The sequence below is a fragment of the Fringilla coelebs genome (genome assembly GCF_963513975.1).
Source record: "Fringilla coelebs genome assembly, chromosome: 4".
Taxonomy (NCBI): domain Eukaryota; kingdom Metazoa; phylum Chordata; class Aves; order Passeriformes; family Fringillidae; genus Fringilla; species Fringilla coelebs.
This window is the reverse complement of record NC_140032.1, coordinates 38,674,131-38,695,431: the sequence shown is the minus strand read 5'-3', so window position 1 is coordinate 38,695,431 and position 21,301 is coordinate 38,674,131. Positions and strand designations below refer to the sequence as shown.

Below are 21,301 nucleotides of genomic sequence, written 5' to 3'. Positions count from 1 at the left end.
TCTATAAGAGGGACTGTTTTTAAAGTGATGAAGGTATCTTCCAGATATGACAGACAGAAAGATGCATCTAGAGAAGTGCTGGACTAATAGACCCATGAAGAGGCCCGTAGTAAAGAAATACTTTGCTGCTAAGCATTAAAACTCTCAGGAAAATTGGCTACTCTCCTACTCTGAATCAGTGATGCCACAAAACAAGGCTGCAGCAATCAATCAATTATTGGCAGAAAAACATTCAGCCTATAAAAAGGCCAATGTTGCAAAGGCCTCAGCATTTCAGCATTTAAGTAAGCACTGAAGTGTCACGTTAGCATTGAACAACTAAGGAAGCAAGTTCTCAAGATGAGTGCTGAAACACTTGCATGGATTGTTAAAACTAGAGAGCCATAGTGGCCAAAGCATTCAGAAAGGCTTGCAAAGTGCACTGGCACAGTGCAGATTTTGATGTATTGCAGAAATGCATTTTAATACCTTGGATATACCTCAGGAGTACTAAACTACATCTAAGGCAGAGTAAGGGCAAGAAAAATGCAATAAGCATCACTGGACTGTACCTTTTAGCCATTAGTCAAGGTGAGACAACTACTACAGGAAGATCATCTTCTCCACAAGAAAGATCTGACCTCAGGATTCATAAAAAAGTTGCCTGTATTGACTAGAAGTTGTTAGCAATGTTCAGTAATAGGTCTAGTGTAGGGTAATCAAGCAGAAAGAAAGAATGAAGAAGAGTTTCGAGTACTTGTCTAATGCTGACAGTCTTGCATGGTAAAACTAAGATCAAGACCACGAGGGCTTCTCAGGTAACACCTCAAGCTAACACTATGTACTTCTAAAAAGCACAATGAAATTGCTATCCCAGGATGATACATATGATTGACTAAATTTTGTATTCCCTTTAGAACAACCTTAATCAAGAAGAGTACTGTAAAACCACTGATCTGCCCAGAAAGCACTAATCTCAATTAATACAGAGAACTGCTCTACATGGCTTGAAGCATTCTGTGAATATCAACTTATTTTAATAAACATGAGAAAGAAGCTGGTGAATTTCTCGGCTTTTCCATCTCCTTGCTATTAATAGCAAAAGCTTAGTTAAAGGCCTTATTTAGATCATTCCATCAAGTAAAACACAACCAGACAGGAACATACTCCACGTTTCAGCATAACAGTGCCAATTAGAGAATTCAATGGGTCACTAATACACTAGGGAAGTAGGGCTCAGACAGTTGTGCAACAGTTAATAATAAGAGATGACAAAAGAAGACTATAAGATTTTTTTTCTTCTTACAGCAAAAAATGGAGAATACAGATTTTGATGACGTTAATTTTGAAGGATGAAGTGCATGTTTAATGTGCAAGGGTTGCTGAAACTCAGATTTTTCTTCATATACAATGTTTAGCAGACAGATTTTTTACTCAACATACTCAAATACACTGTGGTATCAAAGACTACCTAATCTGTTTGAAATCAGCACCTCATCTCAACACCAATATCAAGACAGTGAGGAAATTGGTAAAAAGGGGAAGAAAAGCTTGATAATGTTGAGTTCTGTATTGTGTAGAATGTGTCATTGAAAGATGGATCTGTTGGGGTACCATTAATAAAATTCCTTAGTGTTTAGACCAGCCTTTACAATACCATCCTCAGGTTCTAACAGCACACCAAGCAAATATTACCCACAAAATATGTTTCTTACATAAGAAAATGCAAAACTACTTGAAACTGATTTATGGAATGGTTTTCTTAATGCTTTGGTTTTGCCATTATATGAAATTGGTGGGAAAAACTTGGACCATAGTAGGCCACATAATTTTCCCTACTTCTCTGGCAATAGGAAAGGATTATACTGCCCTACAAAAACTAAGGGTACTTGTATATTAAGCTGAAATTTTGGTGGTTGGTTTTTTTTGTTTTTATTTTATAGACAGATGAACAATATGTTATGTTCTTTAAGAGCTACATTACTTCTGGGATGGGTTATTGTTAATTTACTAGTGTTGGTAGCAGTACATACATGCTTATAAAAAATCACACAAAAGTTATTGTTCTACTATAAACAAACAAGGTGTTTTGCAGGTTTAAATGTTAATCTTTTAATAAGAAAGTTACCAAAAACAAGATATCTGCTATTTAGTATTTATATCTGCTATTTAGTATTTATCTACAGAAGTACAGCTTTATTTTTACTTAGATTTACAACTGGCAGATGTAGCATGATAAAAACCTTTATTTCTACAGAAATCAGAATGAAACCATAAATGTTGAATGCTAATGTGAATTTATCATGAGATTTTTAAGGGTACAAGTGAGAATTAAAAGCTGATACTAAAACTTTCAAAAGGGCTGAATTAGCTTAGCAAACTTTCCACCAAATCAGTTTTATCTCCTCTTTCAGCAGTAGAAATTTGAACCCTAGTTGCTGTTTATCCTTTGGAAAAACTCCCTCATGTTAGTAAGGAAAATGCAGGGGTTATTCAATGAGTGAATTCCTTGATACATTACAACTAGCTTGAATATATAATTTACAAGATGCTTCATCTATGTCTAAAATTGTTATATATTCCACAGGAAAATAATGCCTAGAGGTTGTGTTTATTTGTCTAACCAAAATCACATCAGGACATTATCAAGAGATTCAATTAGGCAATAAAAGTCAAGTGGTTTTAGGTCTAAATGACTGGAAATAACTTTATCCATAATGTTCATTCAGCTATTTTATTAGGCTCACTGAACATTAAGATACTCTACATTAGCAATAAAAAAGTTTATTTTATAATGTAGGCAAAGAAACTGGGAAAGAAATAATTTCAGTAAACTGTTCTTTATTTTCATCTCTTTCCCTCCACATACATACTAAATTTTGGCATGAGGAACAATACAGCTGCAAAAACATTAGTGGCAGTGTTGCAATTTATGTAGAATCCTTGAATTTCTAGCAAGCCTTCCTATTTAGCTTGAGTCATTTGGCTATTTTGTTTGTTAGGGTTTCTTTACTTCACTTTAGGTATTCAACATATGTCACAAACCTCAACACAAATTCGTTACACAGCATTTAAGAGCTTGCAATTCACTGTAATCTTCTTAATATGTTTAAAAAAAGACAAACCCCAACAAAAAGGTCAGACATATACATATGCAGGTTGATCTCATCTTTTACCTTGCTGTCTTTGGAAGCAGTAGCACCACTCATTGTTAGATATCAAACTGTCTTTGTATGTGTCACAAGAATTGAAGAACGCCCTGGTGCACGGCTCGTTCTTGTCAAGGTAAATGCTTCCAAGTTCTGACTGGTCCAACAATAGGTCATAGTTCGTATCAAGCCTGTTAAACATCCAGCCCAGGGAGTCTTTGCAAATTGGTAAAATGCTGGTATCAAATCCTAAGAGACAAAACAAAAATAATCAGAAATTATATAGGAGGAAAGCTGGAGCAGCTGCTGATCCCAGCCACCACAAAAGAATGCTGTATCATGGAAATAGCTCTGGTGGTACATAGATACCATAAATAAACAGTATATGCTATTGAAATGCACATAGAAATTATATGTCAGATTCACTTTTAAAGCCACTAAATTAATCTGCTAAAAAAAAAAATCAATCCTACAGTCACAGCCTCAAAACATTTAGAAATTTGAGTTTTCATGTCAGATGTTATATATATATAGCACACACATTATGTATAGTAATAAATGACAGATAATGATTTCCTGAAAAAAAATAGTGATAAGGAATCAGAAAAGTGCTTCTATACTGCTAAAGAGGTTTAATCCAGTAATTGCATTTAGAAGTCATTAGATGTCCTTTTAGATATATATCTATATATGGAAATGCCTATTCTATGGGAGAATGACCATTTCAGAAAGGAAAAGAAAGCTGATAGAATCAAAACTCCCTGTGCAAGTCAGACAAACACATAAAATCCCTTTCTCCAGAAATGATAAATTAACTATGATTAAGTGAGATCAGGGTGATCTCACTTTTTCTAGTTCCCTGATGATCTGTTGCATTAATTATAATTTTTTGTTTGATAGAAAGAAGACAAAAAATGGCAAAAATTTTAAGCATGCCATTCCCTGTTTGTGACATTTTAATGTGTTTAACACAATTTAAAAACATAACTAAGCATTCAGCCAAAGATCTCTTTGCCTTCCTCTTCAGCCCCTGATAAAACGTCAGGACAAAACTTATTTTCTGTGAGTTATGAAGAGCAGTGAGATACAGGACCCAACTGAATGAATAGGGATATAGAATAAATGTCTTATGTAACCTCATCTGTAAAAGGTATCAGAATTATTTAAAAGGTGTCTCTGATTAGGAAAAATCTGGAAGATTCCTCCACTTAAAACATTTTTTTCTAAGGATTAATGTTCAGTGTAATATTATTTACCTGTAAGGTTCTGTTCCTGAAGGCCTCTTAACACATTCTCTCTTAATTCTGCTTTTACCTAGAGATCCTCCTCATGACCTTGGTTACCAAAAGAGGTCCACATGAAACATACTTCTACCTATCCTGCCTTTTGTGTATCTGCATGACAGGAGAAATTATTATTGCACTCACAATTTTTTTCTGAATTTAGCACTCTGGCCAGCTCACCCAACTCTAATAGACAGGGCAGAAATAGAGCAACTATGATTTTAATTAGTAAGATGCCAACTAGAAGGGAATTTAAGATAAAAGCCACTTTAAAGGTGTATCTAAGGATAAACTTTGTGGGTCAAAGTAATTAAAGACAATACCTCTGCATGTGGAGATTCCAGCTTAAGTTTATTGAAAGAGTCATCACTTTCCAGCTGACAAAATATTTTAAAATTAGCATTTATGGTTCATGCTGGAAAAGATCACATTGTAAAATAATTGTATTGTAGGATATTAGAAGACAGTTTTATGTATTTATTAGACTATACTAAGAAAAAGCAGAAACCTTTCAAACATCTGTACGCACCACTAAATTAAGGTTGGAACAATATTGTACAACTGCATAAGATTTTTTGCCTATCTTTTTCTTGATTTCCTTAACTATCATTAGACTGGAACTCATCCTCTGCTTCCCTTCCTCTATTTTTTTCTCACTTCTTTCTATATAGCTTTTAGATTTTTAAAAAGTGATGTCCCACCAGCATCTTCTCTATTACATGCTTCGTAACTAAGGACAAAGCTTGAAATTAAAAAAATTGCATTGGAGTCAGCAATATAATTAAAAGGCAGAACATTTTATTACACATCACTGATACCAACAGGATAGCACCAGAAAAGTTATTATGTTCTAATATTTTCAATATATCCTGTCAAAGTTCAACATAACCACAGCTGATTATTTAAATATAGAGTATGAGTTCTGATATTGATGACATACGCTCCCTAGAAGATAGAAATATATTATTTTGGAACACCAGAATTAATAAACCTACTTCAAACAATAATATTTTATGTAAGAAAAGCTTACATTTATTAAAGCTCTCATAACCTATCTGCTAAATAGCACCAGATACTGGAGGAAAAAAGCACTGTCAATCATGGGGTCTAACTTTCTACTAAATAACTGTATGATTTAATAATTTCTAAAACTGATTATGTTTTATCTTGAAAGTTATTTATGTTTCTTTCTTTAGACTTCAACTCTGAAGTATTCTCATTCTCAGTCCAGGTATATTTGTTGTTATTATTAGTTTTTTGTTCTTCCTCTTGTCTAGTATATACACTTTTAGTGTTGTAAATAGAGAAAAATCACATTTCTTCTTAGTTTTCATTGGTCTTGTTTCATCAAGCCAAAGTCTTCCACAACCATCAGACACTGCAATAGAGAAATGTCTGAAATCTAGGTAAAATTTTAGTTTTGCTCAAACAAATAAAATAAATAAAAATGGCTCAAGTATTTCAGAGGTAAACCAGTCAGGTGCTGATAGAGATAGAAGCAGCTTTGTTTGATATAAAATGGAGGACTCCACCTCTTCCAGAGCTACTACACCACAAAAAGATCATCACTTCAGGTCTATATACACATTATCAACTCTTTTAAAGATTATTGTGGTAAAATTCTTGGCTCATTTTAAAGGAACTTTTACTGAACTGTCCTAACTTAAATTATCAGTACTTTCTCTCAACAATGACTTGCTTCCTCTATTATAATATTGATGAAATAATACATCTTGAAGGTGATAAACTTGGGTAAAAGTGTCAGAAAAGCCTTGAAGTTCATATCTAGAGTTTAATATTTGCTAACATGGCTTGACACGTGAAGGCATCAGCTGATACAGAACTAAGAACCAAAAAATCACCCGGTGACCTAGACCTAGGAAATTATTGCCCAAATCACATGCTACATATATTATCATTTGGAACACCAACTAGAATGATGGTTTTACACATTTTTCACAGTTGTAACACAAAGCAATAAGTAGAAACCAAGGAATAATTAGTAAAATTGAATGATAGTAATTTATTCTTGATGATTAAGTATCGGGACATTATGCCTAGAAGTGCAAAAGCTGCTGCTCAGATGACTAAATTATGAAAGATGTTTTTCTCTTTCATTTTAACCACTTACTCAAAATCTATTTCCATATACCATAATGAAGTGAACTTTTATGCAGCTATTTCTGAACACTCTCTAAAAAATATGAAGTACCAGCTCATGAACTTTTCCTGGTCCAAACAATTCAAAAGGAAAAATTATTAAGAAATATAACCATCTTCCATGGCTTACATACTGGGCATTCAAAACATTTGCTCAAAAGGAACTAACAGAAATGCTCCTCTTTCTGGTTATTTCTCTGGGGAGAATTTCAACTCTTATCTGCTTTCCAAGGCAAAACTGTCATTTGCCTGCTCATTAAGTGCATAAGTAACTTGTACATTGAGGAAGACAGCTTCTGAAACCATGTGGAAATCAGAACAGCATACACTCACAGGGCTCACACATTGCATTATGTAGAAATTTTTTATCTAATATGCCAAGAAATGCACAGTTTTCCCCAATACCAGTGTGCTGTCTGAAGCAATAAAAGTCTCTGGCAAATCACACATGTGAATAAACACACGTGTGCTCTTTGCCAGACTCCTGGCTGACATCTAGACCATGAAATTTACCTGTTCAGTGTGCAAGCTGCAATGCAAGGTTTTCTTTCTTAATGGATTTCTGTAGTATTGTGGTTAGTAGAAAACCTTCAGAGAACAGCATCTCACAGCTGAGACCTACTGTGCACAAGCTGGGAAAAGGTTTCCCTTCCTAATGCAATCAGGACAGAGCAGAGCAGGAAAGACTAAAACAAAGAGGACTAAGCAGAGGTGAATGCTTTTGTACTTGATCACAAAAGTGGTGATCTTGGTGAGCCTCATCTGGCTCCACAAGAGCCAGGAGACAGATTCAGGCACTCTCTGTCCCCTGTCTCAGGCTGCAAAACATTCCTGTACACTGTGCTTACACAGGCACGAGAGAGCCCAGGTTAGGGCAGGATTCAGAATCCCAGAATATCCTGTGTTGGAAGGGACCCATCAGAATCACCAAAGGCAACTCCCAACCCTGGGGAACATGGGGAAGGTACCAAAGGTATATAAACCTAGGAACACTGACTCTCATGTCACAACAAAAGGTACAAGAGAAAGAAATAAAGTACAACTGCAATGTCCCTGTAAAAGTTTGCATTCTGAAGTCTCTTCCAGTAAGTGTTCTAAAGAATTTTATATGGAAGTGCTGGTGGGGGAGGTGCGGGGGGCAAGCAACATGAATCCTATTCCTAGAAACTATAAGTTTCCTAATAGATTGATGGATCAGATGAAATTTGTTATTTGGGCACCAGACTTACCATTTCATTAACAGGAATGACTGTTAGAAGAAAGCAGATAATGGAAAATAAAACAAAATAATAAAGACCCACCTGTTTCACTGTGTATAAGGATAATTGTGCACAAAAGATTGAGTCAAAACCAATTTCAGTCAGAAACACCTGATGTGGTTCATTTAGAGACTTAGTTTTAAGTAGAGATGGATTCATTAAAATTCCTGTTCAGAATTAATTCTAGGCTGGATTTCTTCTTCCAGATTCTTGCATTGAGGATGCCTTTGCATGAGCTAACCTGACGCATGCAGAAATTCACTGGAAGAACTTTTCCTTTCCAGCAAGCTAGAACTATGATACAGGTTGTCAGCCTGTTCAACTTAGGAGTTGTTATGGAACATTTTTTGAAATAATCTCAGGAATTAGACAAATTCTCAAGCCATCAGTGTTTTGAAGACACCAAAAATACTGCTTAAAACCACAGTTTTTTCCAGCTCTAGGAGTTCCTTCCTTATTCTAGGGTGTAAGGAAAACCCTATTGTTCTCATGAGTTCTGTCTGTATCTCAGGGTATTCAAATATGCTTCGGCAGTGAAGACCAGAGTAATAAAATTTATCATGGCATAGTATTAGCTTGTCTTTTCATCAATAAGGAATTTAGGATAGTCAAAATGAAATGAAAATCTTCAAGCAAAAATCTGAAGTTGCTTATTTACTTTTCTTTATAAAATTACCCTTTTCCTCCCAAAATTTTGTATAATTTTGTTTGTTTTGTTTTGTGTAATTTTGTTAATTTAGTGTAATAATATCTTCCTATCCTAGTTCCAGAAAAGCCACTTAAAATGAATTTTCTTTCAGAATTGATTTTTAGGTTATTTTTAAAACTATTAGTGTATTTAACTTCAAATCACGATATTATTTCCAAACCATAGGAAGATTCTCTATTTATTACCTTTGGTCTCCGGTCTTTCATCTTCTAACATGACAAGGTGCACAAGTATTCTTCAGAAATAGACTGCCTGTTAGCAGAAATATCTGTGGGACTATGGTATTGTGTGTTCTTTGCATATGATGCATTGATTTTGTGTTTTATCACACAAAATTGATATAGAAATAGAATGAATATTCTAATAGACTTTAAACAGTTATATAAAATCTCACATGATTTTTTTAACTCTGCATATTCTGATCCACAAGTGAAAAATAATGGGGGTATTATTGTAGTATGGGGGTCAAATATGTTTTTCCCCTTTGTGTCATTTATTTAGACCATAAATGGCCTGAGGAAAAGATTTAGGTGTACATGTAGCATCTATAGCATCTATATTAATGATACTTTCAGATGTATTACATTTGATCACATCTGGACCCAAAGAGATTTTGGAAATAATACCCTATTATTTTTTGAAATAACCTACTCTCAGTTACATTCTGCTTTGGAAAAAAGTGTCAGTGAGACACTTTTACCTCACTCTTGTAAAAACACAGCAATGTAGGCACCTGACATTTTTAACTTTTTAACAACATATTGATGGCTCTAGCAGAACACTATTGTTTGGTTTGTTTAGGTATACTAATGATTGTAGGGAACAAAGCGGATAATTTAATAACTAGAGCAACTCCAAAAAGCACCTGTCAGGCGCTATAAACTTTCACCACATCTGACTTGTCAGAAGGACTGTGCTCAAGTCTTTTAATATACCCCATCCTCAATGCCACCAGAGTGACTGAAACATGAAAAAAACCTAAATACAAAGTGATAATGAGAGAGGATGCCACAAACTGATTCTTTGAATGCAGAATGGTTTTTCAGTGAGGAAGGAACTTCATGATAAGAATACAGGAAAGCCTAGGAAGAAGGGTCACAAAACAGATTTTTAACTCCCCAAGGATAATGAACAGCTCTAGGGATCTGTTAGATAGGACTCTGAAAGGGGAACTTGCATTCAGGTGGCTTTCTGTTGCAGCTGTTATTCTGCACAGACCACCAAGTCTCATGTGCTAAGTGTAAAGTCATTATACATGATAAGAAGATCTTTGCAAGTATTATTTGTAGCTGTGGCTTTCAGGCAACTCCAAAATAGGGACTGGACAGCCCTGGTATACTAAAATATCAGTATGGCTGGATGCCCTGATACACTTAGGCACCAATAGGCCTGATGTCTTGGACCTCCTGGACTTTGGAAACAGACATGGAGGGACATTACTTGAGAACTTTGCTCTGCAAGAACAGTGTTAAGAATTTTTAAATGGTATTAGCAAGGACATTACCATCTTAAAGGGTTGTCATATTTCATGAGTTTTTATGTGTTTACAGGGACATAGTGCCACAATATTTTCTTCTAAGCAACAGACACGTTCATTTCTCATATAATGCAGTATGTATTTTGCTGTCTTAAATGAGAAATTTTGAAGTACAGAAATTTACACAACAGGAAAAACATACAGCACTAGTGAAACAAGTTTTAAAAAAATTTGTACATCCCCAAATCTACAAATGAAAAAAACCTACTTCTGAACATACACTCATTCAATTGCTTCCCGTCTACAGATGGACTGCCTCCCTGCAGTAGCCCATCAAATTATTACAAATTTTTACATGTAAATATTGGCTATTTATAAAATCGAGTCAATACTGCACAAATAGGATTTTTAATATCTAAACCCAGTTTAGATTTAACTGCACAAATAGGATGTCTAATATCTAAACCCAGTATTTTTTCACAATTAGCTATATCCAATTTGAGTAACTGACCATAGTACTGAAACATGACCCACTGAACAGTTATTGTTCAAATGTGAAACAATGTAGGCATTTGTTGAATATCTCTTTTTTTGAAAAGAGAAAGAAGAAAATACAGGACAAACTGAATGCCTCACACGTAACCATTTTGTAAAACTTGATTTGTTTTATTTTAATAAAAAGAAAATAAACATCCCAAAGCCTATAATCAAACTTCAATCCCGTTTAGAACCAGTAATCAATTAATAGTTAGTTCAACATTCCAAATTCTGGTACCGTGATAAAAACCTAAGTCAAACATTTATGACAGAATGATGCTGACACGTAACTTAAAGTCAGTAATACAGGAAACAGAATTTTCCACAGAGACTGTAATCTTTTACATGTTGATGAAAAAGCCTTGCAAAAACTATTCTTAGCCATCCAAATCAACACTTGATTCTCTCTCTCTAAAAAATGGTGGAATAGCATGCAATCTAAATTGTACCTTAAATTTCATGTACCTCCTAAAATATGTGCAGATTCTGTACAATGCCAAAGTAGAGAACTTTATGACTTTGAAGGCTTCCAAAACTGAGTGTCCAAAAATCTGTAAGATTCTTGCATTTTTAGCCTCACATATTAAAATCTTGGATCTTAACTCTAAATATAGTCTTTGATTGCTATTATAAAGTGAAAATTTGCAGAAAAACCAGTGACATAATAAATATGACTGTATTATATCCACATACATATCATGGTACAAATGTCTGTTTCAAGCAGAGATTGTAGGTCTTGTCAAAACCACCTGTGTGCCTAAGGAAAAAGGCAAAGGGAAAATCTCACTCTTTGAGGATTTGGTGTTTGCACTACATCTCACTGTATTCAAAATATTAATTATGAACTTCGCTTTCTTGCATTACGGAGTTAAACTTCTTGAAACACTGACTTTTTATTTATGCAGGACATAATACAACTACAGTTGCTCCTTTATCATTGCCCAAATTTCAAAGTAAGCATTCAGCAAGAAACAGGACCTTACACAATATTTCAGTAGTTTATCTTCAACTGAGCAATGCACTAAACTTCATAATTAGATACATTTTTTTTCCACTATACAATAAATTCTTACTTAAGGACTGCAAAATTTGTATTTCTATTGTTTTCACTACAGCATGACAAGTGGTTCACATGCCAGTTATGGGCACCCACCAGAATGTAAATTGTAAATATATGGGTTTAAATGCAATTTTTTTCTAAATCAATAAAAACTGGCACTAATGTATTACCACTGTACCTGAGAAAATTTTTTCTCAATTTTAAGAAAAGTGTTCCCAGATAAGACAGAACCATCTTTTAATTCATTCTGTTTTACAGAATTATTCACATTTTCTTAGTGTGAAAAAGCAACACAATGAAATGGCATTTCCAATTAAGTGAAATCACTGGATTTCTTGAAAAAAAAAAGAAAGTAATGTTACAAATTAAAACAAACAAAAGCTAAAAAAAATCTCAAATATTTAAAAAGCTAAAAATAAAATAAATAATGTAAGAACCCAGTGATGGCCAGGTTCTGTGAAACATACTCTGGAAGATTGCATAGTTTGCCCTTCTTATTAACAAAAGCTAGAGTTTTAAAGCTTATGAAATCCCATTTGCCTCCCCTCACAGTAGGACTTTACTTTTGGAACTATTAATGCACACTTCAACTGCTATTCTAAATAAGCCCTTTGATGATTACATTTTAAAATGTAACAACTTTCCACAAGAAAAAAAATCTATTTAAATATTTGAGGGGGTTAAAAACAAATTATGCCCCTACTGTTTCCATCTCATTAGTACTCCTGAGTCTTTTCCAATTTCAAATGTAACCTTAAAAATTCCTTTTTATTTACAAGCTTCTTTTCCATCTGTTTTTCAGTACCAGTACCTACAGTGACATCATCTAGCCAAGATGGGTCACACACAATTTAAGCTCCTTTATTTTATTTCTTTTACTTTGGTGACATTCACAAATTAAAGCATTGCGAGTGATAACTGTCCTGCCAAATGATATTGAAAGTCTGAAGTGAACATTTTGTATTAGTACTAAGCCATAAATAGGAAATCAGCTCCAGAAAAGCCCAAAGTTACAGTTTTGTACACATGTCTATTTAAAGCACACGAGAATATGGCAGGTCATAGCAATGGAAAAACAAAATAACAGAAAAAGATCAAAGAAAACATCAAATAAGACAAGCAGAAATCACTTACTGCTTCTTTCAGGCCTCTGCACAATCCTAGTCTTCTTGTTCTGAATTCCACTTTCATGAAGTGCCTTAAACCAGTCTCTCAATCTGTTTGCAACTTCCCTGAATTCCAGGTCACTGCACACTGAAAAACAAAATGCAGAGTTGTTTAATGTTTCTCTCCAGGGTGCTAAATAGAACTTTTCAAATTATGCAAAAAAAAATCCTCCAACCTCCACAAAACCCAAACCCCATATAATAATACAAACATATATGTTCCACAGCTTTTAAAATTCACTTAATTCAGCTGCATTGCTTAGGTCTGCCTTCAGAACCCAATGAAGGGCCTGAGAAATAAATACCTGCTGTATAAAGGAATTATAAAATTACAGATGCCAAAGAAAACTTCCTTTGCAAACTGCTATAACCAGTTGTAGCACAGGTATTTTCACACCTTACTGCAGATGAGGCTGACACCCATGAGAGCCTTTTGTCTTTTAATTTCCATGTTAATTAAGGCAGTACTAATCCAAGCCCTACCAGAAGAGGTCAGAGGTGAAATTTAGGCAGATAATCATGAACACTCAGCCTGCTTTCCTATGCTGAGGAAAAGAGGAAATAGGATTGGCAGCAAAAGCGTTTCAACAACATGATGGAAGTTTATACTTGGAATGGAGTTTTACAAGCCAAACCTGTGAGCACGTACAGGCAACTCTACAGCCACCTGGTGATGGAAAGGATGGATTCTATCACCAGGAATAGCAAAGGCAGAAAAAGCACACCAGACCAAAGAGAGCATCTGTAGCACCAAGAGCAGCAGATTAGCAGCAGAGTGGCTGAAGTGCTGTGAAGCACTGGCAGTTTGTACAGAAGCCAACAGAAGTAGGTATCAGAGAGAGATGTGCAGTCAAGAGGCTTATTCACTGAGAAGACAAAGAAAGGGCATGCTTGAAGCAAGGAGATATCCCTCCCAGAACTCCATCTTCCCATTTGTTCGGGAAGACAAAAGAAATAACAGTGTTGGAAGATGACAAGAGCAGAAAAGACAAAAAATGTATCCCTGCTCAGGTAACAAAATACTTTCCACTGCCATTCTCAATAGCTATCGTTCCTAAAGTGGGTCACTTTCCAGGTCTGCCAGGAACCAAATAAGCTACAACCTGAAGAGCTCACACCTAAGTTGTCAGAGCTTCAGAGTGACACTCTTCAAAATAAATCTCCAGTTTGCTTACTTCTCCTTTATTGTGCAGAAATCCAACGCATTCAGTGACTTAACTTTTTTAGCACTTCATTAAATAGAACAACACTATGAAACTCCAATTTGTATTTTGGAATAAGATAAAAACATATCTTTTTGTCAACAACTATCAATGCCTGTACAACTGCATGCATCTAAGCATGGGATTATTTATTCTTTACTGAAGTCCCTCTTGATACTTTGATTCTATCCATGAAAGACTAAAGTACAATTCATGCACCCATCCATTTGCATATGTTATGGACTGATGTTTTTATAAATGTTGTATTTGTGCTTCTCTATTGTGTAACAGAACTATTTCTTTGCTGATAATTTATAGGGAACTGGAAAAAAAAAAACCAATGATAGGCATGCATACCAAAAAATGTACTACAACAACCAGACGAAAATGGTTTCCTGATCCAAGACTACATATTGTAATTCAAACATGTGGGATTGCTATGTTTGCTGGGATGACACCTTCCTGTACCAACTCTTGCAATCAGCTGACAGGTCAGCACAAAGAATCAGCTGTTAACTGGGGACACTCTGCTCCTCAATTTCTCCTTCCATTACAGCCGTATATTGGGTTTGTATGGCCAGGTTTTGGTGCAGGAGGCTACAGGGGTGGCTTCTCTGAGAAGCTGCCAGAAGCTCCCTCCATGTCCAGCAGAGGTGATGTCAGGTGGCTCCAGGACAGATCCACTGCTGGCCAAGGCCAAGCCAATCAGGAATGAGAAAACATATTCGTGTTCAACTCCCTGTTCTGTAACAGAGATGATAGACCTAAAAATCCATTCACCAGACTGCTACTTGCCATTGAAACATGCTTGCTCGAGGTAATACTGTATGATGAAAAATTGCATTAATTTGTTGATACATACTAAAAAATGTTTAGGAACTTTTCATGCCAGTGAAGAGCTTGTAAAGATACAGAGTAGTGAAATTATTGTGCAAATTTGTCCATACTGATTTAAAATAGGTCAAGATGAGGTAATTCAGATCTATTCAGACTATTATTTAACCTGATAGACTGGGAGATGAATCTTTAATGGTGAAAGACAGACAGTAAAGGTTGTAGAAGGTTAGACAGTAATCAAAAAATGCATATTAAAACACATGAATCCACTCAGGAGCCTGCCAAGAAGTAATTCTGTTTTTGTATAATGCCAATGCAAGGCAATCCTGCTATTACAATCAATTTTAGTAGCCATTAAGAGAATTAGTACAAGGTAATACAAAGTCACTAGCTCAAAGGTTAGTGGAGTCTGCTGTCATTTCAAGCAATGAGATTGTCTTCTAAAATTAACAGCTATGGCTATGCAAAAAAATGAAGGTATCAGAAAATTTATAGGTACTTAATCCAAATATAACTTTATGATAAATATTATTTAAATGTTAGGTGGAACCAACTGTTCAATCTGTTTTCACATACAGTAAATGTTATGATTTGTGTTGGCATTTGAATATACTTTACAGATTGGAAGTAAAATATTTGAAAATGCTGTATCACCCTGAGTTCTTTAAGTGCCTTTCAACTCAAGTTAATTAATGAAGTAAAAATAGTGCTACTGAAAGCTGTAAAGACATGCAGAAGGTGTTTTAGCACTAGCATAATGTACTGAATACCCTAACATATTTAAAACAGTCTTGGCTTCCTGTCATAAGAGAAAGTAAGTTATTTTAATAGTGCTTCCTATTTTGTGTAAATACAGACACAGAAAAAATTACCTGTAGCTTAGTAAGTATTGAATGAACATGGACATAATGAGCACACAGCAAAAGCTACTCTTTGATATAACAGTATTGCAAAGTGAAAGATCAAAAAAAAATTTAGATAAAAAAACAAACAAGAAACACACTGCACACTATGCAGATGATCTTCCTCAGCACTCACAATCTCATTCAACCAGGCAGAACTATACTCATAAATTCATGTATATAATAAAATAACCAGGAAGTAAATATAAAGAGAGTATCTAGAAAACTTGAAGGACAGGATATATATCAACAATGTTTTAGAGTCACCTTGTAATTACTCCATGTGAGATGGGCAACTGATCAGTCGGTGTGTGCTGAAGCAAGACTTCTTGCTATTCAAACTTTTTCAACATATTAGAATCACTGCATATGACTTAAAAAGGCATAGAAATAAAAAAAAAAAATATGATACGGTTTGATTCACATAATCAAATTATAAAATATGTTCAAAGGGACCTCCAGAAGGAGTTCAGTCTTACTCTCTGCTAAAAGTAGGTCTAATTACATCAGGCTGCTCAGGGCAGTGTCCAGTCATGTATGTCCTATGACCATCATACAATTCAGGGTTCCTCAGTGTTTGAGGAGCAACTCAACCCCTCTTTGAAAGAAACTACTATCAACTGTTTTGTAGCTCTATACTGTTCTCCCTGAAAAGTATCATATATATATATATATATATATATATATATATATATATGTAAAATAAATAAGAGTATTTCCTCATGCTGTAAGCAGGATTATTAGGAGCTGTCCACAGCTGATGCTCATGCAGCCCAGTGCCCTTTGACATGGCGGCACAGTAAATGTCGAGCATCTGTTCCAGCACGGGCATTTAAACCTTCTTCTGAAAATACAGCAACCCTGGAACTGCCAGTGCTGCCTTTAAAGACATCACCTACTAGAGTAAGCTGGAACATTACACAGGACATGTAACTACTCAGTGACAGTACTCTGCAAGTACCCTGCCATGCTGCAGAGGCTTCTGAATTTAGCCCCGAGGAATTGGTTACTTGGACTGAAAATTCCTGGCTCCAGAGAAAGGGCTAGTACCCTTGTGGCCAACTCTAAATGTCTAAGAATTGCATGCAAGTGACTTACAATTCCTGCAATATAGAGCAGCACTTCTAGCTCTGCATCATCTGTCACAAACGGGAAGAGTAACATATGGCAGAAAGAAATGTGCTAGCAAAACCCAATAAATTTGGCAGAAGGACAAAAATCCCTCCAAACCTGTTAACTAAAGGATGGGACAGTCATATCAGTCATCTTTTTACCATCCCAGAGGTATGGTTAGAACTGGTTTGGTTTTTTTTAAAAAAGGCTCTAAACTGAAAAAATTCATGCATATATATGTATTTCTATTTCTATAAGCTGCTATTTATCAGCCATCTGTTACCTCTAGGGCCAATGATTTTAGAAAGATAATACCTTGAAATTAACAAATAAAAGCATTCTGATTTCCTTACTATTTAACTAAACATAATGAATTTTCTCCTTTGGTTAGTCTATGTTATGAGATAATTAATACAATTTCTGCAGATACCATATCAGGGAACTGCAGCTGCTTATTCTTACTGCCCCAAATTAATGTTCCGTACAGACATTCTGCACATGATTAATGCTTCACAAAATGCAAAATGAATTCAATAAATTACATTTTCATGAAATAAATCTGATCTTTTTGTGTCCTCACCGTTTTTAAAGACTTCACATTTAAATATAATAATAATTTCTGAGTGCAGGATAAATACTAGTAACCACAGCACACACAATTTACGTGCCAAGTTACTGTCTTCAACTTAAAATATGTGGACTTACAAAGACATTGCAATTAAGTAAGACAATACTGATTCTTTAGTCTCTCAGAAGTTTCACAGACCTATTGTGGAATTTGCTAATTTATTTTCTGGACAGCCAATGTGTATGGCTTCCTTTACAAAGTGCTGCTAACCTTTAGTGTTGGCTATCATTTCTCATCTCTGCTATTCCAAACTATTCATTTCTGAGGATGAAAATGATGCTATTAATCTGTAAATTGCATAGTTATGAACACAGACGACAAAAGAAGATAGCAAAGAGATGTTCCACTGTAATATGCTATATTCCAAGATAATTTTCAAATATTTTTGTATATTCAATTGAATCCAGTATTTTGTGTAATAAAAGATATGGGAAGTATCAAATAGTGACAGACCAAAAATGCGTTAGTGGTGAAAGCTTTTAAGGAAACCATAACCCAAAGGTACAGCAGTTTTCAAAATTCAGTTTTAAGGATTCCTGAAAGCACTGCACAGATCTAGGACATAGCCTGGACGTTTTCTTCCCTTCAAGATCACGACTGACAGAGACCTGCAAAAACTTCTTGCATTTGACACACAATCCCTTGAAACATAGTAGACAAAGGTAAAAAGATCCCTGAACAAAATGTTCTTTATAAAGAAAATTTTAAAATATGTATATATTATTTTACCATTTCCAATTAGGCATTTTCTGAAATCATAAATATTCTGTCCTGACAAAAAAGTGTATTACGTCAAGTAACCATGCACAGAACCTAGAAGGGACTGATGGACCTTTCTTTCTGTTCTGATAGACAATTATTGCTCTTCATTTTGACTATCTATTGGTTTGCACCTTTCCTCTGTCATGGAAGGGCAGGAGAATTAAGCAATGGGCTGAAGAATCACCTTTTAACAGGAATTAAGTACAATCTGCTCTGTAAGTGTCTGGCATAAAGGAATCTTACATCATACTGGATCCCTCTGAAGTGTAACAGATCTGAGGCTGCATTGCAGCAATTTACTTTTTTCATATTTAGATTGTGATCTGATGCTTTAAACCACTTTGTATTTACTCTAGCCATTTGCTTGTGTGTTTTTCTTGAATGTTTAATCATTAACATTGCTGTCAATCTCATAAAATTGTTCATTAAAAGAGCACAGTTGCCTGTAGACATTTCAGAGAGGACCAAGAGGGAAGAATTACTCCAATTTAGTCAATTATTTGTATCTTCCCTAAAGTAAGGCCAATAGAGGTAGAAAAACTGTTTCTCTACTATTGAAGAAACATATGACAGTTAATCCATTATATAGGAATGCAACAGCAGAACTCAATTCCCCTGGCCCAGAATCAACAGGCAGTGAGATGCAAACTCTACTACACTACCACCACCTCAGTGAAATTAGAATGCTGGTTAAGTAAATGTAATCTGCAGCTGTGTCTCCACACAAATTCACTAATCAAAAGTGTAAGGAGAAATTCAGAAACTAATGAGTTTAAAAAAACATGGTTAGGGCACAAATACCCAAAATGTTTACAAATGCATATATGAAATATGTTAGCAAAGGGCAATTATGTTTTGCTGTCTATGCATTCAGTACTAAATGGATTGTTCATGAATGTCTGATGTAGATCAGGGAATTTTTATGAGCTGTATATGAATATTCATACAGATAGGAATTTATTTAGCCTTGCTAATTTCTAATATGGTTATTCATGTATGTATTTTTAAATCCAAAAATCTTGCATTACCAACAGTGATCCTCATATATGCTGCAGAGAACCTTTAACACACAGAGTGTGACATAAGTCAACATCAGATCCAAACCAGACACCATGAGGGGTCAGTCTTGCTATCATGACAGGTTTCAGAAAGTTCTTTTCCAGCCCTAGTGTTTCTGCTGGCTGCCTGCATGCAGTGCTGTCTGCGTGGAGGCTTTGCAAGCACGGAAGTTTTCAAAAGGAGCCGCTCACAGAAGGCACAAATCAGCACCATGAGTATGCAGAACAGAACAAAGCCCTCTTAAAATCCTTACCCTATTGAAATCCATAGTAAAATTATTGCTGACTTCAGTACAACCAGAATTTCACCCTCAATTTGCTGCTGTCTAGACCAACTACTTGGTTCTTTGAAGAGGAAAGAAATGCTAACACTGACCAACACAGTGATGATCGTTTAAACAATTCTGTTGACATTTTTCACAATGAAAAATTACATTTAATAAATTTTGCAATCTATTAAAAGAAAAAGATAACCTTTTTGTTTAAAGAAATATGACATTTTGAAAAAAATACATACAAAAAATGTGTTGCATTTTAGACAAAATCTATATAATTAGAATGTACATTGTTTTTACACATAGTTATTAAGAACATTTCAAGGCAAAAAGAGTAGGGGCAATTAGAGATGCCAGGTAGTAATCTATTCAGTTATAATTTCACTTGTTAATCATAAGGCATGAAAGGCGTTTATACTAACTGGTTGTGCTGATTATCAGCACCATTGCCTACAGCTGAAAAGAACTGCCAAGTATTATCAACTGTGAGCCTCTTCACCACTGCATCTGAGACTTTCAAACTACTGTCCTAATAATGGCATCACTGTTTTGCACTGTTTACAAAATCTGTAGAAGTCTTCAAATTGTTAGTGACATCAGCAAGATTCTGAAAATAATGCATCAGTACCTAAGACTTAAAAGTGAAAAAACAAAATCAGTACTACAATTATTCGAAGAAATAATGATATCTATTGATAATGTTTTTGAAGACATCCTAGTAAGAATAGTAAGAAACATTTAAAGTGAAAAGTTATGTCTATTTCTCACATAGATTCTTCTGTTCTCTGTCAAAAGACTTTTAACATCATTTTCTAGCTGTTATTCCTTTTGTTACTGAAATTCAATTTCATGCATGTTTCTCTTCTGCCCTTTTTGGGCCATGCTCTTAGAAGTATTTTGTATTTCTTTAAACACATCAATACCTACAGAGAAACATATTGCAGGGATACCTGAATCTGAATGGTCACACAAAAGTTCCTCATTTCTCTGACAGCAATCACCACTAAATGAACACGGCTCTACAGAGTCCTGCCAGATTATTCTATTCCATAGGACCTGCTGCATCACTAGGCTTTTCAGGCAGTTTTAAAAGATACAAGCCTGACAGCCACCTGTGAATTCACTGTGGTCAAACCCCATGTTTTGTTACCACTGCACTGAGCTCAAGAATTTGTTGCTTTCCTGTCTGCATGGCTCATTGCATCGCTTTCAAGATGTTGATAGTGCTCCTCAGTGACTTTCAGACAACAGCAAATTCACATTTAGCAAGGTGAAGCTGAAGCACAGCAAATGTGTGCAGAGATTACTGGACTCAACAGCAAGCACCACCACCAAAAAAATTACCTTGCAGTGTAACAGGTCCAAGTTTAAGAGTTTCTCCTCGGCTCTTATTTCATTAAACAAACAGAAACCCTAGTTCCTTTTAGTGGGAGTTTTGTCACTGATCTCAGTACCAGTTTTAAATTCAATGAAGATGAAAAACCTTTATTGCTACTGCATAAAACCTCAAAACTTCCTCTTGGTTTTACATTTGCAATTTGAAGGCTAGTGCTTGGGTACCTGAAGAGACTTGAGATTTTATTTACTTGCTGCTGTTTGCATATATTAATTAGTTAATTGAAAGGACATCATCAACACATTTCTACTTTAAGAACCAACACTACTATTATTTCTTAATATGCAATCAACTTACAGAGAAAAACAACTAGTTTAGTCTCATTTTTTACTGAATTCCTGTTTTAGAA

At 35.1% G+C, this 21,301-nt stretch overlaps 1 protein-coding gene across 4 annotated transcripts in view; it reads right to left on the bottom strand.

The window, feature by feature from the left end:
- Positions 1-21,301, bottom strand: part of SPOCK3 (SPARC (osteonectin), cwcv and kazal like domains proteoglycan 3) — a gene marked incomplete at its 3' end in the record, with an annotated part of 161,759 nt that overhangs the window by 5,826 nt on the left and 134,632 nt on the right. For 3 of the 4 annotated variants that reach the window (XM_084204345.1, XM_084204346.1, XM_084204343.1), the window contains exons 4-5: positions 12,748-12,867; positions 3,156-3,377 (exon numbers count right to left, since the gene is read on the bottom strand). In XM_084204345.1, coding sequence (XP_084060471.1) covers positions 3,156-3,377; positions 12,748-12,867 — 342 coding nt within the window. The remainder of the gene's footprint in view (positions 1-3,155; positions 3,378-12,747; positions 12,868-21,301) is intronic. The other variant, XM_084204344.1, reaches the window with a different exon arrangement.